The sequence below is a fragment of the Agelaius tricolor genome, unplaced genomic scaffold (assembly GCF_023055355.1).
Source record: "Agelaius tricolor isolate 1412-34295 unplaced genomic scaffold, bAgeTri1.0.p SCAF_14, whole genome shotgun sequence".
NCBI lineage: Eukaryota > Metazoa > Chordata > Aves > Passeriformes > Icteridae > Agelaius > Agelaius tricolor.
In genome coordinates this window covers 8,023,403-8,044,076 of record NW_027269274.1, presented here as the reverse complement: position 1 = coordinate 8,044,076, position 20,674 = coordinate 8,023,403, and the positions used below count along the sequence as shown (strand labels likewise).

At 38.0% G+C, this 20,674-nt stretch overlaps 1 protein-coding gene across 2 annotated transcripts in view; it reads right to left on the bottom strand.

Annotated features, from left to right (window-relative positions):
* FHIT (fragile histidine triad diadenosine triphosphatase) overlaps positions 1–20,674 on the bottom strand; it is a 457,578-nt gene that overhangs the window by 374,094 nt on the left and 62,810 nt on the right. For both annotated transcript variants that reach the window (XM_071439471.1, XM_071439470.1), the window contains exon 2: positions 15,348–15,469. In XM_071439471.1, the coding sequence (XP_071295572.1) occupies positions 15,348–15,447 (100 nt within the window). In that variant the 5' untranslated portion in view covers positions 15,448–15,469. The remainder of the gene's footprint in view (positions 1–15,347; positions 15,470–20,674) is intronic.

The following is a 20,674-nucleotide window of genomic DNA, read 5'->3' as shown; positions in this document are numbered from 1 at the left end:
CAACTAGCTGATCTAAAGAGTTTATTTAAGTCTAGTTATCTTTCATTGCTTTCTGAAGAACTGGGAAAAAAAATACTGTTTTCCTTCTGATAGCTGCCAAAAGGTATTGGAGGGAACTGGGTATAAAGAGTCTACCAGTTTCTGAGTTATTCCCTACTGTTTCTCCAGCTTCATTAAAATTATTTTCCAGTAATGACATTTTTCCAGTTATTGGGAACTACTTCCAAATGGCTTTCATTTGTGGTATTTTTATTGTCCGAAGTGATCTGAGCTACACTGTCATCTGCAGAGTCAAACCTAATTAATTACTTCTCTACTTCCTTTTGTTAGTGCCAAATGCATCATCACATCCTTATTACCAAATACTGCAGAGGGGTGAAGGCCAGGACCTGGGATTCAGTGTCTAAACAGAGCAGATTTAAAACCCTAAAGAAAACAGCAGCCTGTGTCACATCCTCAGCATTCAGTGTGCCCAGAACTCCAAGGAGGAGGACAGAAAAATTATTACTACCTTTTTTCTTTCATATGGAATGGATATTTTAAACTCAATTTTCAACTGAATCTGCATATAAAATTTTAGAGTTAATTTAAGCTTCAACAATTTAAAATAAAAAAACATTTCAGGTCTAATATTTTTACATCAAAAGGCACAAAACAACTAATATCATGAGATGAATCATGAAACTGAAATCAGTCTTAAACCTTGCTGCTAACTGGGCAAATTGAATTGCTTTCAGTAAATGCAGCACACTTGTGCTTCCCTTTCCTTAACAAACAGACAATCCAACAGTCACTACAGGTAATGATATTTAATTACTCAATGGGAATGGCACTTTCACAAGGTTTATCTCTGTGTTGCATAGAATATGTGTTTATATTAAAGCTAATTTTGGAACTTTTCAGTTTCATTATTTTACAGAACAAACAAGGCTGTCAGGGAATATAATTAGGACGTCACAAAGGACCTTCTTAAACAGATATTCAGAATTCTGTGGCTCTGACAGCAGAGGCTTTGCAGAGTGCAGCAGCTCAACTGACAACCAACAAAAATTAGATTCAAGAGTTGGAATAACATTAGTTTTAGATGAGTCTGCTGGCTTTCACTGCACTCCAATGCAAGGAACAAGGACAATGGGATAAGGAGCTCACAGGGAAGTGCCTCAGCCCTGCAATAGTGGGACAGTCAAAGGTCCACTGTCTCTCATGAGAAACACAAACACATTTCATACCTCCACACTGTTCCTCTTCTGTTCAGCATTTGTAGTGGCATTTTTAGTTTTTAAATAAAACATTTGTAAATACATCTTTTTAATGGTCACATGTTCCCAAAAATGTGAATTCCAACTGGGAAATATTCTCAAATTCCTTATGTGTCAGCATATCTTACTCTTAAATCTATCTTCTACCCCTTGTAGGTAGAAATGAACAATTTTGGTCAGTCTGTGACTACTGACAAACTGGTACAGTGTTAAGAATAACAAGTATGCACATTTGGCTAAGAAGGACAAATATTAATCTTTTTAGAGTTAATGAAATTGCCCCTGCCTATGAGTGGAAACAATTATCAAAGGAGACCAGCAGCATGCTCTCAGCAATGGCTTTGAAAAATCAAAGCCACCAAATACATATGGCAGAAAAAGCCTTAAATACCATTTAAAACCAAAATACAAATTAAAAACAGAATCAGATTAGATAAATCATGATTTTTCTCTCTTCAAACCTGCAGGGATAAAGAGCATGGATTTAGTAAATTATTGTTTTTTCTCTGCAAACCTGAAGGGATAAGAACACAGGAGGTGTCTGACAGGTGAGAACACTGTCATCTCCTCACAAAATCACCAACTTGGGAAATAGGCTTTGGAAGTAAGCACCTATCCTTATGTCATGCAGTAAATGGGCACAACAAACACTGGAGATCTACAACAGTCGACAATTTTTCTTGCAAAGATTAAAAAGTTTAAAAAGGGAAGGAGAAGTAATAAGATGGGAGATAGTTATTGCTGCTGAATCCTCTGACAGATCAGATGACAATCTTGATTCAACTTTCATTATTTAAAAAGACAAATAGAGCATCTCTCTGTGCCTTCTCAATCGTGACAAAACACAGGTATCAAGTCACATTATTTCCTTTACTCTGATATGTTGTAGGCAATATGAAATGATCCCCCATGGACAACACTTTAGCTGAGGTACAAAGTTAAATTCATTCAGGTACCATCAAAGTGATGGTTAAAGATCAAGGGGGATCCGAGAAAAGACTCAGATCTGAATTGCACATCACTCCCTTTCCCCTGCTCCCTCACCATGCCCTCATGTGCAATAAATAGAAAAATATCTCAAAAACAGTAGATTTTTTGACTACATAGGTACAACAGCCATCTAACCACTGCACAGAAGAGGACCTTGCATTTTTACAGCTTAGTTAAAATAGTAATTCTTTTACCCTTCCATTTAGTAGTGCCAGATTCTTTGTATCTGTTTCATATCAAAATATTCATAATTATGTGTGCTGGCATTTAAATTAGGAAGATCAAACCCCATTACATTTCCAAATAGATCCCATGTATAATTCTCTCAATTCTTACCTATGGCAGGTACATAAAATCATCTGTTTAATTTGCACACAAAAATGCCCCTGGTTTTAGCAGGCAGTTTTGCAAACTGTCTGCTACACTGCAAGCACTGGACAGATACAAACGAGCAGATAAATCCATGGGCTTCTAAAATACCAAGAAATGTAGAAATCCAGTCCTCAACAAGAATAAAGAATCCACACCACACATCAGGGTTCCAGTAAAACAAGCAATGCTGCTGTGAATGCCAGATAAATAAACCAAATTTTTCTTGTTTAAGGATGAATAAATCCTGACCTGGACTCTTGCTGGAGGTTTGGATTAAGATTATCATTCATATGCAGAAAAAGAAAACTCATATTGAATTTGTGTCTCTACAGTTTAAAAAATGGTCAAACAAGCTTAAGATTTGTATATAAAGATGTAATAAATGTCATAAAAATCATTGTGTCCTTTCTTTTAACACCAAACTCTCATGTAAGAAGGATGTTTCTCCACATTAAAAAATTATATTCAATACCACAGGTATTTATAAATAAGTCATAATTGATACTAGATGCATTTAATTTAATTTTGTTAAGGAATATGAGAGAAAAGGGAAAAATTTGCATTGTTTTCTAAGCTAAAATGGCCTCAGCAAAATATTATGTCAAGTCAGCAGTGCTCCATTAACATTGCTGATAAAAATAGAATTGTACAACTCCGCAATATTTTTGTGATGAACTTTCTCCAGGTCAAATTCAGATTTTTTTTTTTGAAAGACAAGCAAGTATAACTTATTTTATTAATATTGATAGGGTCATAGTAAGGAAACATTAATTGAGCAGAAATGTCATTAGTATGCTTCCACATGACTGGATACTAATTAAGTGGTTTTCTTTTTTTTTTTTATCCTGAAAATCTTCTCACTACCTAAGAAGGGTGTCAATTCCACATTTTGCATTCACTCAAAATGACTGTAGAAAAAAAAAAACCACAGCAATAAAAAACTTTCTTGCAATACTCTGCTAGTTCCTCTGCTTCTCAGTGTAAGCAGCCATGTCTCAAGTGTCTCACTAATTTTTTTTTAAGAAGAGTCACTTGAAAAATACATTTATCCTATTTCAAAGTGTTTACAGACTTTTCACTCCCAACATAATTTCTCTCCACCATAACAGAGCTATGCAAATTGAATTTAAAAGTTTGACTTCATTTTGTCTTTAATTTGCACTACCTGGAGCTAAAGCAATTGGCAGGGGGAAGAACACACGATTTCATTTTGAAAATATGCCAAAGTTTGATACAGAACACTGAGACGGGAGGCAATTGGCCCTAACAGGAAAGCATCAGATTGTTTGCAGTATTGCTGGTGATGCTTGCACCAAACACTCAACAGTTGGTAGGTAAAGCTTGGCAGAGGTGTCCTGATATGTCCTCGTGATCAGGCAGTAGAAAACCCAAACCAGACTTTTTTTCACATGCAGTTCAAATTAATTGAATTTTGCCTTACAGTGAATGCAATTCACAGAAGTGTTAAAATGTATAGAAATACAATCACTAATATAGGAGTTACTATATATGAGTTATGCAGAATTTTAATGAATTCTAAATTAGTTATTAACAGATATTTAGAAATAGAGTAACTTTATGGTCCCTTCAAGCTCCTGGCAGGAATATGAGGTTAAGAGGTCAATAAAGCTGCTTTATTTGTAATTCTCCCTATTATTAAAGTTAAATGATACCCCTTCAGAAATAAGATGCACCTCTCCTTTGAAAGCTTATCCAATTATGTTGGCTTCACTTCCTAACACACCTTTTTCCCTTCCTTTTTATATCAATCTTTCTTTTAAAGATGAAATTCCATTTTGAAGGCTTGAGAATGGCAAAAAAATGTCACAGCTCATTGTTGTCCCACTAACAGTCCCCATCAGTCAGTGAGTGAGAGAAAAGGAGAGAAATTATTCTCAATTCCTCCATGTCAACCCAGATTCCATTATTATTCCTCCATACAGATATTAGCTTCTTATTAATCTTATAGAGAAGTTCAATCTTGATTTCAAAGTATCAGATAATAACAAATGTTCCTCATCTCCAGCAATTTGTTTCAGTCACAAAGTTTACTTTAAATATTAAAAAAAAAAAATCACTGCTCCTAGTTCAGGAATCCCCAGATTCAGATTTACAGCTATAGCTCTTATTAATGCCATTGTTAATCTAAGACTTCTATTCCTGGAAAATTTGTTCCCATATATATAAACCTGTTTCCCCTTCCCCTTTCTCTACTTCTCCCTTCTTCCCCTTGCTCCCCAAATCACACATGATTTTCAACTCAATAATGTCACCAGAAATGTAATGCTCTCACAATTGGTCTCTAGGATTCTTCCCAGCCAGGAATGCCATTTATTTACTGAGCCAGGTGCTCACTATACTTTTTCCTCACCTTTATCTTCGGTGTATGAAGGTAGTAAAGTGAATTAAATCCCAAATTAGTTAGGCCTTACCCCTAAAACATCATTAATGAAACTGAGCCTAAGAAAGTGTTCCTGCAATATGTGCTCACAGGGCCTGAATTCTGGCAATGTTCATTTCTATGGCATAATTTAAATATATAGTCTGTATCATATATTCTTTCTCTACAAGCAGGCAAATTCTACCTGGGAGTGACAGAAAAAAAATACTGAATGAAACAATTCAATTTCACACAATTTCTAGTTCTATGAAGTAAATAGTAACAGGCCACCTCAATACATTCCCAATTACCAACAGGAAAAGATCATTGAATCCTGAACTAAAAGCAACAGCTCTTAGGCAGCCTCTTAGAGGGATCACTCATCTGAATGCAGTACAACGTTACACTGGAGCATCAGAAGAAGAATATTCAACTTTTATTGTACAAGATGAACATTTCTCAAGAGAGATCACTGAGAGATGCTGAGGTTTTCATGTTTTGATTAGAAGCAGTAGAAGTCGGCAGGTTACAAGGAGCAGCACAAGTAAAATACATTAGCAAATGAATAGCAGCCTGTGCACACTTGTGCAGCCTTAGAAACCCAGATATGGTATGAGTGATAAAGTGAAATACATCTGTATCCATGAATTATGCACTCCACTTCCTACTGTAGCCTCATTTTACAACAAAGCCTCCATTGTCTGCTATGTTGATATCTAACTTTACTCAAGACAACTTACTAAAACATAATTTACTCAATTACCTGCTCAGAGAAGGTGCTTGACCCTCCGCTGAAGCTCTGCAAAGCAATTATGGTGCCTTTTGGAATCACTGTACTTGATAATCTCATTTATCACTTCAAACCACAGAGGAAAACATTCCCTGAACAAAAGAAACAGGTGAGCACCTTTGGACACACAGGAGGTGGGAGACCCTGTATGTGCTCCCCTCTGGAGCAGCCAGTGAGGGAAAGCACACACTGGGTATGAGTTATCTGTGCTGTGCACTGGAGAGGAGGAAAACAGGGAGGGAAGGACTTCACCCTACCTAAAAACAATAGAAGCCAGAGGAGCTGAAGCCAAACAGACTTGAGGCCTTGCATCTCAAAACTCAAGCTATTTTACACAGGTATGTGGAAGTCTAGTACTGTGTCAGAGCAAAGAAATTGTGCTTAAGATTTCCTTTGAGTTGCATCTGAAAAAATCTGTATTGGTGACTGGACTCTCTCCAGATCTCTGTACCTGCACTCATTGAGGGAATACAGTAAATTGGCTTTACCCTGAAAAGACTAACCCCTACACCAGGCAGTCTGAAGAGATATAGATCACTCCGTGCTCTGGAGAATGCACTAGGATGGCACCTCACAGTGGCCTGTTCCTTCATTCCAGGCAGCATTCCTGCTTATCTCCCATTTACATGGAATGCCCTTGACTTCCCCCTTGGCTGCTGAAGGTTGTACTGGTTTGGGCTGGGGGGGAGTTAATCTCCACAGGAGCTGCTCTGGGGCAGTTTGGGGTTTGTGCTGGAAACAGCATTGACAACTCAGGGATGTTTGCACTGTCGCTTTGCTCCTCACCCCACCTTGTGGGGGTGGCACAAGGAGTGGAAGGGGACACAGCTGGAACAGCTGATCCCAACTGACCCAAGGGATATCCCAGACCATGAGGGGTCATGGTCAGCATAGAGAGCTAAGGGAACGAGAAGGAATCCAAAGAAGATTTGGGAGGAAGAAGGAAGCCAAGGCGTGTTCAAACTGTTCCATGTGACAGGGCACTGCTCTCCTGGGGATGGCTGAACATCTGCCTGCCCATGGGAACCAGAGAATGAACTTCTTGGTTTGTTTTGCTCATGTGAGCAGCTTGTGCTTTACCTGTTAAACTGTCTCTATACCTAACACTGTTTTCTTATTTTTACCCTTCCAATTCTCTCTCTCTTCCTGCTGCAGGGGAACACCAAAGTGACTATACGGTGATTAGTTGTTGACTAGGGTTAAACCACAATAGAGGTCCTCAAAATATAAGGAGTACAAAATGGTTCCTTGTGAAATGATGAAATATCTTCTTTAGAATATGATTATGGTACATTAAGGAATATTAATGTATGTTTCAACAGAAAAATACCATATATTAGGCTCTTCACAGCAAGAAGAGATGACAGATTAACACTGACTCACTGGATCTCCTCTTAGGAGTTGCAATAGGAAGTTCATGCCAGATGCCTCTCAAAAAATGTGTTCCAGAAGAAAACACATAGTTGTATTACACTGAATAGCACAAAATAGCCCAATATGCTGGAAACAATAAGCAATAAATGAAATTTCCAATTGACTTTCCAGCAAATCTATTCTCATTACAAATGGAGATTTTGCATGTATTGCATTACTTATGGTAATTGTGTGACATCTATTATGAATAACCATGTATTCCAATCATCTCTTTTAATTATATTCTGCTGTAAGAGCAAGTCATGCAATAGCTTGCCCAGACTTGGTTAACTGTGTGTGTGCTGCATATCACTTTCTAATGGCTATATTGAGGACAAAAGGTGCACAAACTGTAACAGGAATGGCTTGTAACTGTCATCTCCTTCATTAGCCAGAAACTGTTTAAATTAGTAAAAAAATCTGAACTTAAATCCAGTTATATACTGAGAGAAAAAACTTGTTTGTACTCCTTTCTTTTCTGAAATTCGTAGTAATTGGAATTTGAATGCAAAGCTTGTGGTTATCTGCTACTGGTGCAGGAACATAAATTTTCTATAGTGTCAAAAGTGCAACAGCAGCAAACACCTCCTTTATACTTGTTATCTACCGTCCATTTGTTTATTTGGGTATTAATGACATGATAAAAAGGATAAAATTACAGGTTTGTTCAGTAAGTACACCAATTACAAATTTGCTCTCTACTAGACTAGAAAGTAACTGCTGGACTAGAAGTACTCATTATTTATAGAATCACAGAACCTGTTCAGGTTGGGAAAGGCCTTTAATCTCCTGAAGTCCAACCCTTTACTCAACACTGCCAAGGCCACCACTAACCCATGTACCCAAGTGCCACATCTACACATCATTTAAATCCCCCCAGGGATAAGTGATCCCTCCATTGCACTGGGCAGCTGTGCCAGAGCTGAGCAATGCTTCTGACAAATACATTTTTCCTAATGTCCAATCTAACCCCCCCTCAGAACAACTTCAGGCCACTACTCTGTCCTATCTCTTGTTCCTTGGGAGAACACACTGGTCTCCACCTCCCTACAACCTCCTTTCAGGTGGTTGTAGAGAGTGATAAGACACACAGGACTTGACAGTTTTTTAAACAAGAATCCCCATTATTGTGTTAAACCTCAAAGGAAACACTCATTTCCTGAGTCCTGCCTTAGTTTCCCTGCCACTTTTCATACAAAACTTTGCTACCACTTAAATTCATATCCTTCTACATTGCTTTGCTCTTCTGCTTTTCAAGCTTGACTTCTTCCAGCTCCTTAGATTGATGCTTTTCTCACTAAACATTTGGCCAGGTTTCTTGCTATGCTAAAATAAATTCTTTTACCAGGTATTTCTGTCACCCCAATGACAGAAACCTCAAACTAGATTCACTTCAGTTACTTGGAAACTAAAGTTGTAACCTGCTTTGAAAATTGATAACAAGGGCAAACATGACAAAATGGGAGCCCTTCTGCATATCCCTGGAGCTCATAAGGACAAGCAGTTCCACTTTAGAAGACACACATTACTAACACACCTTCAGAATTGGACAGTTGAGTGCCCCTGAAACACAAAGAGTAGTAGAGAGGTTCATGCATAATGCTGTTTAAGGCATTTATAAGTTCCAATCAGCAATGATGACAAACAGGTGAATAAAAGCCATTAGACAGAAATGGGAGTTTTTAGCTGAATTTCAATATTCGTTAGCAATGTAGTCAAGAAATTTAGTTGCATAAATCCAACCTATTATGACACTGCTTACAAGCCCAGAGATCTCATTACTCTCCACACAGTCAGGGTTGAAGGTTGGTTCAACACATGACTATTAAGAGACTGCTCACCCTCCACAGCCCTGGTAAGATGCAACAGGTTCCAACCCAGGAGCTGCTGCCTCTCCCTTATGTGGCCTTACACAGTTTTCCCAACACCTCTTCCAATGTAGGTTGTGCTACAGCCTGAGAAATTCTTACCACTGATCTGCTGAATACATGTAAATAAGTGATTTAACTGGTAATTTATTCCATTTGTAAATAGGCAAGAGATACTTCTGACCATATTACTTTAATTTTTTTTTTCCTTTCTATTTACAATACTGGCACAAAGGATTTAGAATGGGATTTTCATCAATACCAGTATATTAACACAACTATAACAATGCAAACAGAATTGTATACCCTTATGGTGAAGGACATCCTCTTTCAACAGTCAGCACCTTCCAAGCAAGACAAGATTTGAAGGGGGAGAAAGCATTTTTATCAGACCAAATGAGACAGTTGAACTCCATCCCCACAAATAAGTCATACAGACAAGCCTTTGTGCACAGAGCCGTGAATCTCTTATCTTCACTAGCAGCATTTCTTAATGGGAGTCAAATACCATCCTTTTGTTTGTAGACTGCAAACAAAATGACTCCAGCCCTGAGATAATTAACTGGCCTCTCTATCACCAGCAAGTTCAAGTGGTTTGCATACACAGAGCGGATCAGTCATTCCTTGGGCTGTTGGAGGAGAGCCCTTTTCCCAGAAGGGAGCTGGAGAGTACAGCAAATACTCTGTTGGCTTGGTGCTGCCAAGGGCACAGTCCCACTCATTGCCCTCTGTACAACACAGCTTAATTTTGCTGAACGTTATTGAGCATAGGAACTGTTTTTCTTACACTCATTTGTGCAAGTAAACATTATAAAGCATTAATAAATCCTACTTGAGGGATCAGTAAGGAAGAGCCATGGAACAGCTTTATTTGGAATCTGAGGTAAAAAAATTCAGGAGTTTTCACCAATACGCAACAGCTTCAGATACTTATAATACATAAAGTCTGAATTTCCTCTGCATTCCTGATGAAGAGATATATTCTACACTTCCTCCCCATTTTAAAAAAAGATGCATAATTTATATTAGTTCTTCAGGAGGTCTTCTCTGCACAAGCAAATGAACTGCATCCTCCTCCTAATGCCCTCCTCTTCAAGAGTTATCACACATTTCGAAAAATTCATGTAAGTAACTCAGGCCTTATTGTACCAAACAACATTTTGTGTCTCCATTGTGATTCCCTTGCATCTCCAGCCTCCTATTTAAATTAGAAAGCCTTTGCCAAACCCCTTTACTTTTAGCTCTTTGCTAAAGAGCTAAATGGAACATGACTGCTCCTTAACATTGTGCTAAACAAACTAATAACAGTGGTAATGTATAGGAAGCTTCTGTAATGAGAACTAAAGAGTACTTTCCTGCAAGATTAGATATCTCAAACAAGTTGTTGCAAACATGCAGTGCACATTATTGGAATATGTAGATATAAACATATATTTGGCAATATAACAAATTTTATTTTCTTAATCTTAGTTTTATGGTAAATATTAACACTTATTTAGGCTGAAACCCATAAAATTCATACTTACAGAGCATAAATATAGATATGATAAATGTATAATGTACAAATAAAATCATAACAGCAATTCTGTAAGTTTAGGAAGAATTTAAACTTCATATACAAGATAAATACCATGGTTTTCAACCAAACTTGTGAGAGAATACTACTGTTCTTTCTAGTGTGCTATCTTCAGTGGAAACTCTGTCAGACCTGAAACTAAATGAAAATTACTTGGAAAATATATTAACAATAATAATACTAAAAGACCATTTATTTTTAAGGAAAGCATTAGGAAAATATTTGTGGCACTACAGAACACATCAGTCTGAAGCAATACAGCCGTTGTGACAGCAGATGACAGGGAGCTCCCAGCCAGACAAACCGTGCAGCAGAGCAGATGCTGCTCTCACATTGCCTGACCCTGGATCCCATCCCACCCCTGCAGCAGACCAATTACACTGCAGCTCGGGGTGTCAGCAGCCCTTTGAAGGGAGCATCTGGTTCAACTAATGTTTTCTCTGCTCATTAATAACAGGAACAAGCGGCAGGAACTCACAGAACAGCACACGGCCTCAGCAACAAATAATGACCATTACCTCCATGTAGTGATGAAGGTGCCAGAAAACATCATATGCTTTGGGGTTTTATACATGGTCTATTCCCCACAATCAGAATACTTTCTGGTGGGAAAACTTAGATATCTATGAAAAGAGCAGTACAAAATAGTCCAGTGAAATTCAGTATGTAACAGTTAAACAGTCTTCCTTTTTTGTTTCTGTTTTGTTGGGGTTTTTAGATGGAAAAACCTTTTCATAATCAATCCCATATGAAAATTTGTTGTAAATGGTTTATTCTAATTTATTACACACATACGTGTGCCCTTAGTAAGGGAGCCAAAGTGTCCACAAATTTCTATAAAAGTACTTGGTCCCAATAACCCTCAGTTTGCTGTTCCCAGCTGGAAAGACTGTTCCTTTTAATAACCAATTCAATAAACTGCTGAAAAATGCTTTGTATAATATAGTATTGCCATAGATCTGCTGTTTGTCTCTGTCATTACACACTGCATTCAATCAATTTACAAATGTTGCTGTGTTCCTTTTGTGCTAGTTCTTATGGCACCCTGAACACAAATCTAAAGATCAATACCTTGTCTACTGAAAAAAAAATGGACATAACTAATGAATAATTTTATTTATAATAAAAAGTCCTAGTCTCCAAATGGATTCTGCTAATGTCAAAATTCATTTTTCATATTTAACACAAGATGAAAACAAGTACCCTGCACAACACCATAAGAAAGGCAGTGATAAAAACCAGTTCATATTTATTGAAGATGGGAGTGAAACCATGTACAGCTCTGGTGCAGGGCTAAGAAAACATCAATAAAATGGTAGGCCATTCACAAGGTATCTGCTACCACATTAAAGCACAAAAGGTCCATGTCAAAGAGCAGATGGAATTTGTTTCAAACAGCACCACAGTTCTGCTCTATGGAAGCAGCAAGGTTCTGAATGAAGTAATTCAAGCAAGAAGCCAAGGAGAAGCTGAGCTCATGCTGCTTGCATGAGCTGATTCAGTTCGTCTTGTGCCCTTTGTGTGACAGAAACAATGCATTTGCTGACTATAGACACATCCCTGCACTGCTCCAGCTATTGAATAGCTGCCTCCTCCCAAACAACCACAGAGCTGTTCAAGGGAGCCACAAGCGACTGCTTTTCACAATCACCCTCTGCAAAGCAGCAAGCTGACAGAACAGAGAGGAAACAGGGACCCCTGTGAAAAAGGGAATGGATACCTGTATAAGGTATCCCAGCAAGCTTCCAGAACACCCTGCTACCTCCTCCCCACTCCAAGCTTACAGCCCAGATGTGCACTGAATACAGTATTTGTGTTCCTACCCAGACTCTTGGCTCTGCAACAATGTCAGAAAGGCATTATAAAAGTACACTCCAAAATCCAGTACCTCATTAATCAACACTGTCCCCAGTGCCATGTGCCTTCTGCTCTGATATCAGACAAGGCAAAGGCAACAGCAGAGCAGATACAGATCCCTTATTATTACAAGCAACAACGTCTCCAGACAGCCTGTGGTCCAACACCTCTGAGTCTCTGCCTGCCAGGTGACAGCAAAGGGACTGGATGTCCTGAGAGGAACAGGCACCATTCCTGCACCCTAACCACCTGCAGCTCTCCTCTGTCTCCTCGTGCCAGAAGAGGTCAATGCTTCCTACTGACCCACCCATGTGCACATTGTGGCTTGCACACTGAAGATTCCAGTTTAATGTTGGATATCCTTACTCAATAGTAAGAACCCAGCACCTCCCTGTCCAAGAATCTGCAGTAATCATTTGAAGGAATCCCAATACAAACTGAGTTCCTGAGTCCGTGAACTCAGTGCACCCATTGGGCAGAAGTTTAATGCTGGGAAAAATGAGGCAGCTCTGTCCAGGAACAGGAAAACCCTTTCCTTACCATAAATACTATATTCTTACTCTACCTAATTTTGGACTTCTGGCACAATTTGCCTTTCAAATGTCAAGATAAATTCACAGGATTGGCAGCTCAAAATAAACAAAACAAAACTTTGCAATGTGTAAGTGAACAAGCCTGCTTTGGGATTGCTCAAGTCACACTGAACTCCACAAGGCCATTGTGACAGACTTTTTCCCAGAGAATAGTTTTATTTTAAAACTATTACTGCAAATTCATAATTCCAACCCTATGTTCTGTTTCAAGATGGAATTTCAACCTTACTAGTTAATTAAAGCCACCACCTGGAGTGATCTGGCTTTCAAACTGATTTCCTTTGTCTCTCTAATTCACATACATTAATATTTTATTTTCTACTGAAAAAAAATGTCACACATGTGCCAAAGACAAGGCAGATAAAATTATTGCAATAAAACAAAGAAAATACACTTCTTACTGTCAGGTCTCCAGATGAATGTTGCATTATACAGACACTTAAAAAGGCTTACAACTGCAAATTGCTCTATTTTACATACTGTATTCTAGCCTTTACATCAAGATCTCTCCTAATTTCTTCTCATTGTAATGAGAGAGGAAAAGGGTTGGGTTTTTATTACCTGAACATTTATTCAATGGAGAAACAAAGACTACATTATATATTACAACACAAGCTATTAAAACAATGTGACACTATAAAATACACTGCAAAACTCATTATGGGATAACAAAGCTAAACCCTGAGCAAATAAATGTATCTGCCAAAAGTCAGCAATAATTATACAATGAGAGTTTATAATCTTTAATTATTTAAGAAGAAAAGAAGCTTGTAATAATTAAGTTTTATAGGGTCCTTAACTTGTCATTACTAGGTGCTCACAAAACTTTAAAACAAGAATGCTTCATCTGAAATACTCTATTTTTAACAACCGATGCAATTGTTCACTTAACTGATTTTTTTTTTTTAAAAGTCAAATGTTGTTTTTAAAACCTGTACTCACAGAACAAATAAGAGTTTATTTACTCTCTGATCCATACAATGCATACAGCAACTGCTCCAGCACTTACAGGCCCTGCATCTCAGAGTGATCGATGTGACACTGCCTTTATATAGCTCTAAAAACAGTTTTTGTTATGAGAAATCTGTAAATCACCTTGGATTTACATCTAGAATTTCAGAAACTCAGAGATCAGAAAAACTGTTCATTTAATTCATTAAAGTATATTGGTGAGACAGTAACACCTTTCAAGTTTCTATGAAGTCTGTGCATCTTTGCCATGCTCTGACTTCTGGTACACAGAAACACCATTCAAAACAGGTGGAGAGAAAAGTTCAATATTGAACAATTATAATCTACAGAACTGGTGGGAGGAAAGGAAGGTTCCATACTTAAGAGGAAAAATAATTTTGGGTTTAAAAATCTATATTAAAATTCACTTGATTTTAAGTTATGAAAAAACCAACATAAAACTACAAAACTAACAAGAAAACTTTCAATAAACTCTAGACAACTTCCTTTTTTTCCCCCAACACATTCATTCTTTGCCTGAGCTCCTCCTAAAATTTTAACATGAACCTCTATGGAAGAGGAGATCAGTCTTAATTATTTCTGAAAAATTTCATTTCCAGCCACTAAAATCAGCACAAATTACAGAGCAGCAGAATTCTGACTGGAAAATAACACACTACACAACACATTATACAAGATGTTCAATGTACCTATTTAATCAAGTTACAATACAGTTTCAAACTCAAGAATTTTACTTATACCATGAGGCTTCATATTTTCATCATGAAATGTGTGCACTATACAGATGGCTTATTTAATCCATTCCCACCTAAATTAATCAAAGCAATCTGTATCCCCCAAAAAAGTCTTCAAAATCTTCATACAGGGTTCTACTGGCATTTAACAAATGCTATACATTTAGCCAGGAAAAGTTGAAAACCCTCCATAAAAGAGTTACCACATCAAAAAATAAGTGACATTATTAAAAGGGAAGTGGGATGTGTTATTTAGCATAATATGGAATATAAACAGTACCACCTCCAATAGACTTTAAAATGCTTTTAGTAGCACCTGGTTGTTTATATATCTTCTGTGGTGAAAAGGTCAATAGAATTTCACCTCGAAGGTCACAGTTGCTAAGCAACTGTTTTCAGCAGTTCTGCAACACTGATCAACCATCTTCTGATCAAGCATCACTGCCTGGACTTGGAATAAACCCATGTTGCATCCTACCTGGCCTTCCAAGTGTCCTGAGCATGTCCTGCCTTTCCCAGGGAGCAGCAGCATGGGAAGGATACGCCCTGGCACCACCGGCCTGCGGTTCACCAGAGCAAAGCACAGCTCTGTCCTCAGGAACACCACCGAGGGCTTGATGAGGTGCTGCCCAAATCTCAGCATGGTCAGGCTTGATGTTCAGGGTCTGAAAGAGACAATGGTTAAGATAATTAAGGGATGGACTCTGCCTTTTCCATGCAACAGGAATAAAACAATCAAACTGCCTGTACAGCTTCCAGCAGAAAGTGCCTCCTGGGCTCATCATTTGGGGGGTCTTGGAATAGTTGTTACATCTTCCATAAAATGATCATGTCTTTGAAGAAGGGGTTGAAAAGGCTTCTTTCCAAAGCAAAAAATTTACATATAATTTCTTAAAGTTGTCTCTCACCATCTTGGCAGGGCTACAGAATTCTAGGGAATGCAATTTCTCCCTCCCATTTTCATTTGTCCTGCATTGTAAACATTTGGGTCATATATTCTTTGAAAAGCGCAAATAGGATTTCACATTTTTTCTGCCACAATGCAAATCAGTGCACACAGGATGTATGAAATAAACCACATTTTCTTAATCTCTCCATTAAATACCTCAACTGTAGAAACACTGGCAAATTGAAGAAAGTTTATTTTGCCATTTTCCATCCACACTGTCTAGCTTAAGCAACTGGAATGTGAAGATGATCACTGCTACATTTTCTCTTCTAGCAAGTCAAAGAATTCCACTTTCATTCACTAAAATATTCTCTCTTCATGACAAGAATGAAAAACCCTCTTAAATAGCTACAGCACAGTCCCAACTGTCTCTATTTTAGGTCTTTAAGCCCTAGAGTATTTAAAGTATTTAATTCAATCAGAAATATCCAAGGTACTGCAGGGTGAAAAATGAAGAAATGACAAATTTCATGTGACAATACTTGAGACACATGAGAAGCATTACCCAGTTTGAACCAAGTGACTAATCAGGAAATTCAGTTTCATATGTTGCCTGAGACAGGGAAATCTACTGCTACAGCCATGGAGGGTCTTCTGTTGCAGTTCTTTACTTGCAAGATTACAAGTGTACAGTAAGACCTCAACTTGGTCCTTAATCTAAGAGATTTATTCTGATTTATCATCCCACTTGTGTCACAGCATGTATCAGTTGAGATAGCCACAATACACAGAGTATCACCACACAATTTCAGAAAGCTTCAAGCATTCCCCCATACAGAGTAACACCTTACCTCATCAGAAGGCTGCAAGCATGTGCAGAACCTTTTACCCCTCCTGTTGATGCACTGCACCCGTGTGCCCTCTGTTCCCTTTGGTGGTTGGTCAGTGCCCCTGGGCACTCCCTGGTTGCTGTCAGTGCTGCTCACCTGCTTTTCCCAGCTGTAGCCCATTGGGGATGAGGCTCAGGCACAGCCCCACCCCAATTACCCCAAACTCTGTGCCTAACACCTGTACCTGCTCCCACATACAAATGTCCCCCTCTTTAGAAGTGGTTGTTATGTGTAAGTAACAACCCCCTCTAAAGAGGGGGACATTTGAAAATGTCTTTGAGAAATACTTGTTCCTCTAAAGGAACTTCTGGCTTTGTAGTGGTCTGATTCCACAGAACTTTTAAATTAATGGCAGCAGATGCATCTAATCAGGGTTTACACCAGAAGAACACATATAAATCTTAGTATAAGATACAGTAACAAATAAGATTACTACATTTCCATGTAATAAACATTTTCTAAGAAGCACCATGTCTTGTTTTATTTTTGAAAATCACAGATGAAAGGAAATGCTTCAACAGACCATGGAAGTCTGGAGATTTTAAGTATGCCTGTTTCAAAGATTTGAAAAGGTTCTACATTCTTTTCCACATAAAGACAACAGAAGATTAAGTGTCTGAGATGTGTCCCTTAGCATATATTAAACTTGAAAGTTGACAACATACAAAAATCAAGTCTCTTTAGCTACTAGAAGAATTGCTTAGCAGAGAAAACACCTGCTATCTTGTGCTGATGCTTGAAAAAATGACTATTAGGAACTTCAATCAATCTGCCTCATTTCTCTTAAGCAGTCCATCAGCAACCACCCATGGGGGTTTTTCATTCTGATTAAAACATGCAGAATGTTTTCACACAACTCAGTAAAGAGACATACTTCTCTTTGCAATGAAGGAAATGCTTCAGACAAAGGAGAGAAACATATTCCATACCAGGACTACCCTCCAGTGATGAAATGGTAAGCTGCTGTCTCCAGAAGCTGGAAAATCAAATGTACCACCTGCCCTTGCACTTGGCAATGCTATGGACAAAACTAAAAATACTACTGATGATTACTTGTTTTATCTTCCAGGACACCAATAGATAAAGGTACTGTCCAGAGGCATGGGACAGACTTAAACACAGAAACAAGGCTTCAAAATCACAAATGCTAAATGTAAAATATGATGATTTGAAATTTGACCTAAGGAGGGAGAGAACCTGAGATTTGGTAATCAACTGGAGAAGTCCTCTGGCTGATTGCTGCCATAAGCAAAAAACAGCAAAAAGTAGCAAAATAAGATTGGTGGCATTAGGTTGCCTGTACTGTGTTTTCATCATGCACCTACCACATGATATTTATTTACTTGACTACCTGTCTTGTTTTTAAAATACCTAGAACAATCAGTAAATTAAAAGCACTCATTTCATACTGCTCTTTGCAATAGTTTGAAGAATCACATTACAGCCCAAGTGGGTTGATCCAGAATTATTAGAACATTAAAAAATCTCATGCATAGAATTAAAGTATGTATTAAAACCCCTTCTGTTTGTTTATTATGCAAAAATGTATCTGAATAATGTATTTCTATCTTTTGATTCAGACTAGATAAATATGTTTCAAACTAATGTGTCAGTTGTACTGTTGTGCTGTGTAATATTGCAGACCTCCCTGTGCTACTCTCTCCAATTCTGCAAAGGGATTATGGGAGACTTCTTCTTAAACAATTATTCATAATCTATTATATATTACTTTAGCTGCCTTCTGCCCTAGTGATCCTCTGTGTTTTTCTGCACAGTACAATCATCTGTGCTCAGAACCAACACAAATGCTAAAAAATGCACTAGGGAAATAAGTAATGGGTACAAGTGAAATATCCATGACTGTGCAGCTACACACTACAGCAAGGCTGGAATATTCCAGAGTGCTGCCAGGCAGGAAAATGCTACTGGCAGAGCAAGATTTTAGTCACCTGAACTCTACCACTTATTGCTTGCATGGTCTGTAAAGCAGCAGGAATCAATGAGCACAGGTGTGTGCACACACACAGGGCTTCCCAATTCCCAGATTGAAATGACCACGCTAAGTCTGCTCCTCCAGGGATTTCCATTTTTCACATAAAGAGGAGGTCAGTGCCAGACAAACTAGAAACAACACATAATTGGTTAAATATGTTTCCTCTTTAATGATGGTAGCCTTTCTAATCCCCAGTAATAAGGAGGACAATTACACAGTAATGTTAGAAAATGAAAGAAATCAATTTCTGATTAAATTTCAGCCCAGTTTAACACAGTTTCTATTCTGACTATTCAGATGAAAAGTGTATTTACTCTTCTTCATATTGCTGATATACATTACATTGCCTATTTCATCTGCCTCATTTTCCTAATTAAATTCCCTTCAAGCTGTGTTACTGCAGTTGTAGGTGGGAATACAGTATTAAAGGCTAACACAGCAAGTAGATTAATTTTACAGCCACAACAGACCTCAAATCTGTATAACCCATACTAGGGAAAAAAAGAAAAAAAAAGAAGAAGACACTGGAAATCTACATTTCACCCTGAAAAAAGTGTTTGTAATTCCTTAAGTCTGATAACTTAGCCTAGTCCTGGTATTCTGTTAGGCCAGGAAACCAAACATCCTAAAGGCCTCACAATTAGGGGCCAGAAAGCCCTACAATAGCTAGAGAAACCAAGGCCCCCTCTAGAATACATCCTGTAAACTAAAATTAAGCCCATCTAGAAGGGAATACTTTGGGATAGGAAGATATCACACTGTTCATTCAAGCTTCTCACTGGGCATCTTTGTTGAATATACTAATTTGCAAGGTCTATAAAAGTGTATGCAGGATCTACCCTGAATGTGCATTTCAGTGCATTCCACCTTGGCCAAATGTTGCACCACAAGGATCCTTATTAAATACCAAAATCAAAACCCTTTATCCCTCTACCATGCCTGGCTCTTAATTTTAGATCCAAGAAAAAGGCATCATAGGCACATGGCATTTCCCCAGTCTGTATAAGTACTAGTCATATATTAAATGTATTTTTGAGAGGAAATTTATACACATCTCACTTTTTAGATTTATTCAGTTTTGGGGTTAGGGGCTTTGGTCTGTGCTTCAGTTTTTAAACAGCATAAGCTGTAGAATCATTTGTGTCAAATACACAGTGAGAACTCCGAACAGAAAGTAAGTTCTCTTGTGGGCAGAAGGTAAGTTCACCTAGAAGCAGGTCCATAGGACATCGAGATGGGTGTCTGCTTGTTACAGGTCATCACTAAAATCAGAGACCTAGAGAAGTGCTGGAAGTTTGCTGACTACAAGGAGTGATGGCATCAGTTCTTTAATGTTCTCTCCCTGCCACCACAGACCTCCCCACTGGATGCTTAATTGAGATGGTGTTGCTACTCCAAAATGCCTCTTTTTTTTTTAATACAATTACTCCTCCTTAGAACAAGGTGTTGAGATCAGCACCTGCTGGGAACCAAGCTCAAGGCTTTTGCTGAGAGTCCCCTGAGCCCTGTTTTAGGAAAGCTGCACATCTGGTTGTAAAGGGAGAAGATGAGAATGCAAAATGGGCTGCTAATTTCAAATGTGTGTATTAAAGGAAGCCAATTACAATACCATTATCTGTCTGTGCTAATAGAAAGGACTGTTTTAGAAACACTCCCAGGAGTATTCTTAAATTTTAAAGTTTATTTTACCATATTAACATCACCTCTTCATGAATGTTGACAGTCCTGATTCCAATACTCAATTTCATGTAAAAACACTGCAAATTTATGTGGCAAAACAAAGCTCCCTCCTTTCTAATTTTCTTTAAGGTCTTACAAAAATACTAATTTTTTTTTAATTCATCAAGATATGAAAATGTGTGTTACACACTGTAGTTAAGGGAACAAAGTACCTATATCCTTAAATTCCTATTTGGCATTGTTCCCTTTCAAAGGTTTGGTTATGGGGAAAGTGATAGTCCTATTTAGACATTGAATTCTGCACCACATTCAAGAAGTAATGTGCAATGAAGACCTGCACTGCAGGCTACCTTCCCTCTTTTCATGTTTTGGAATTTTTTACTTATTCTCTGCTCTCACTGCCACTTTGTAAGGATGA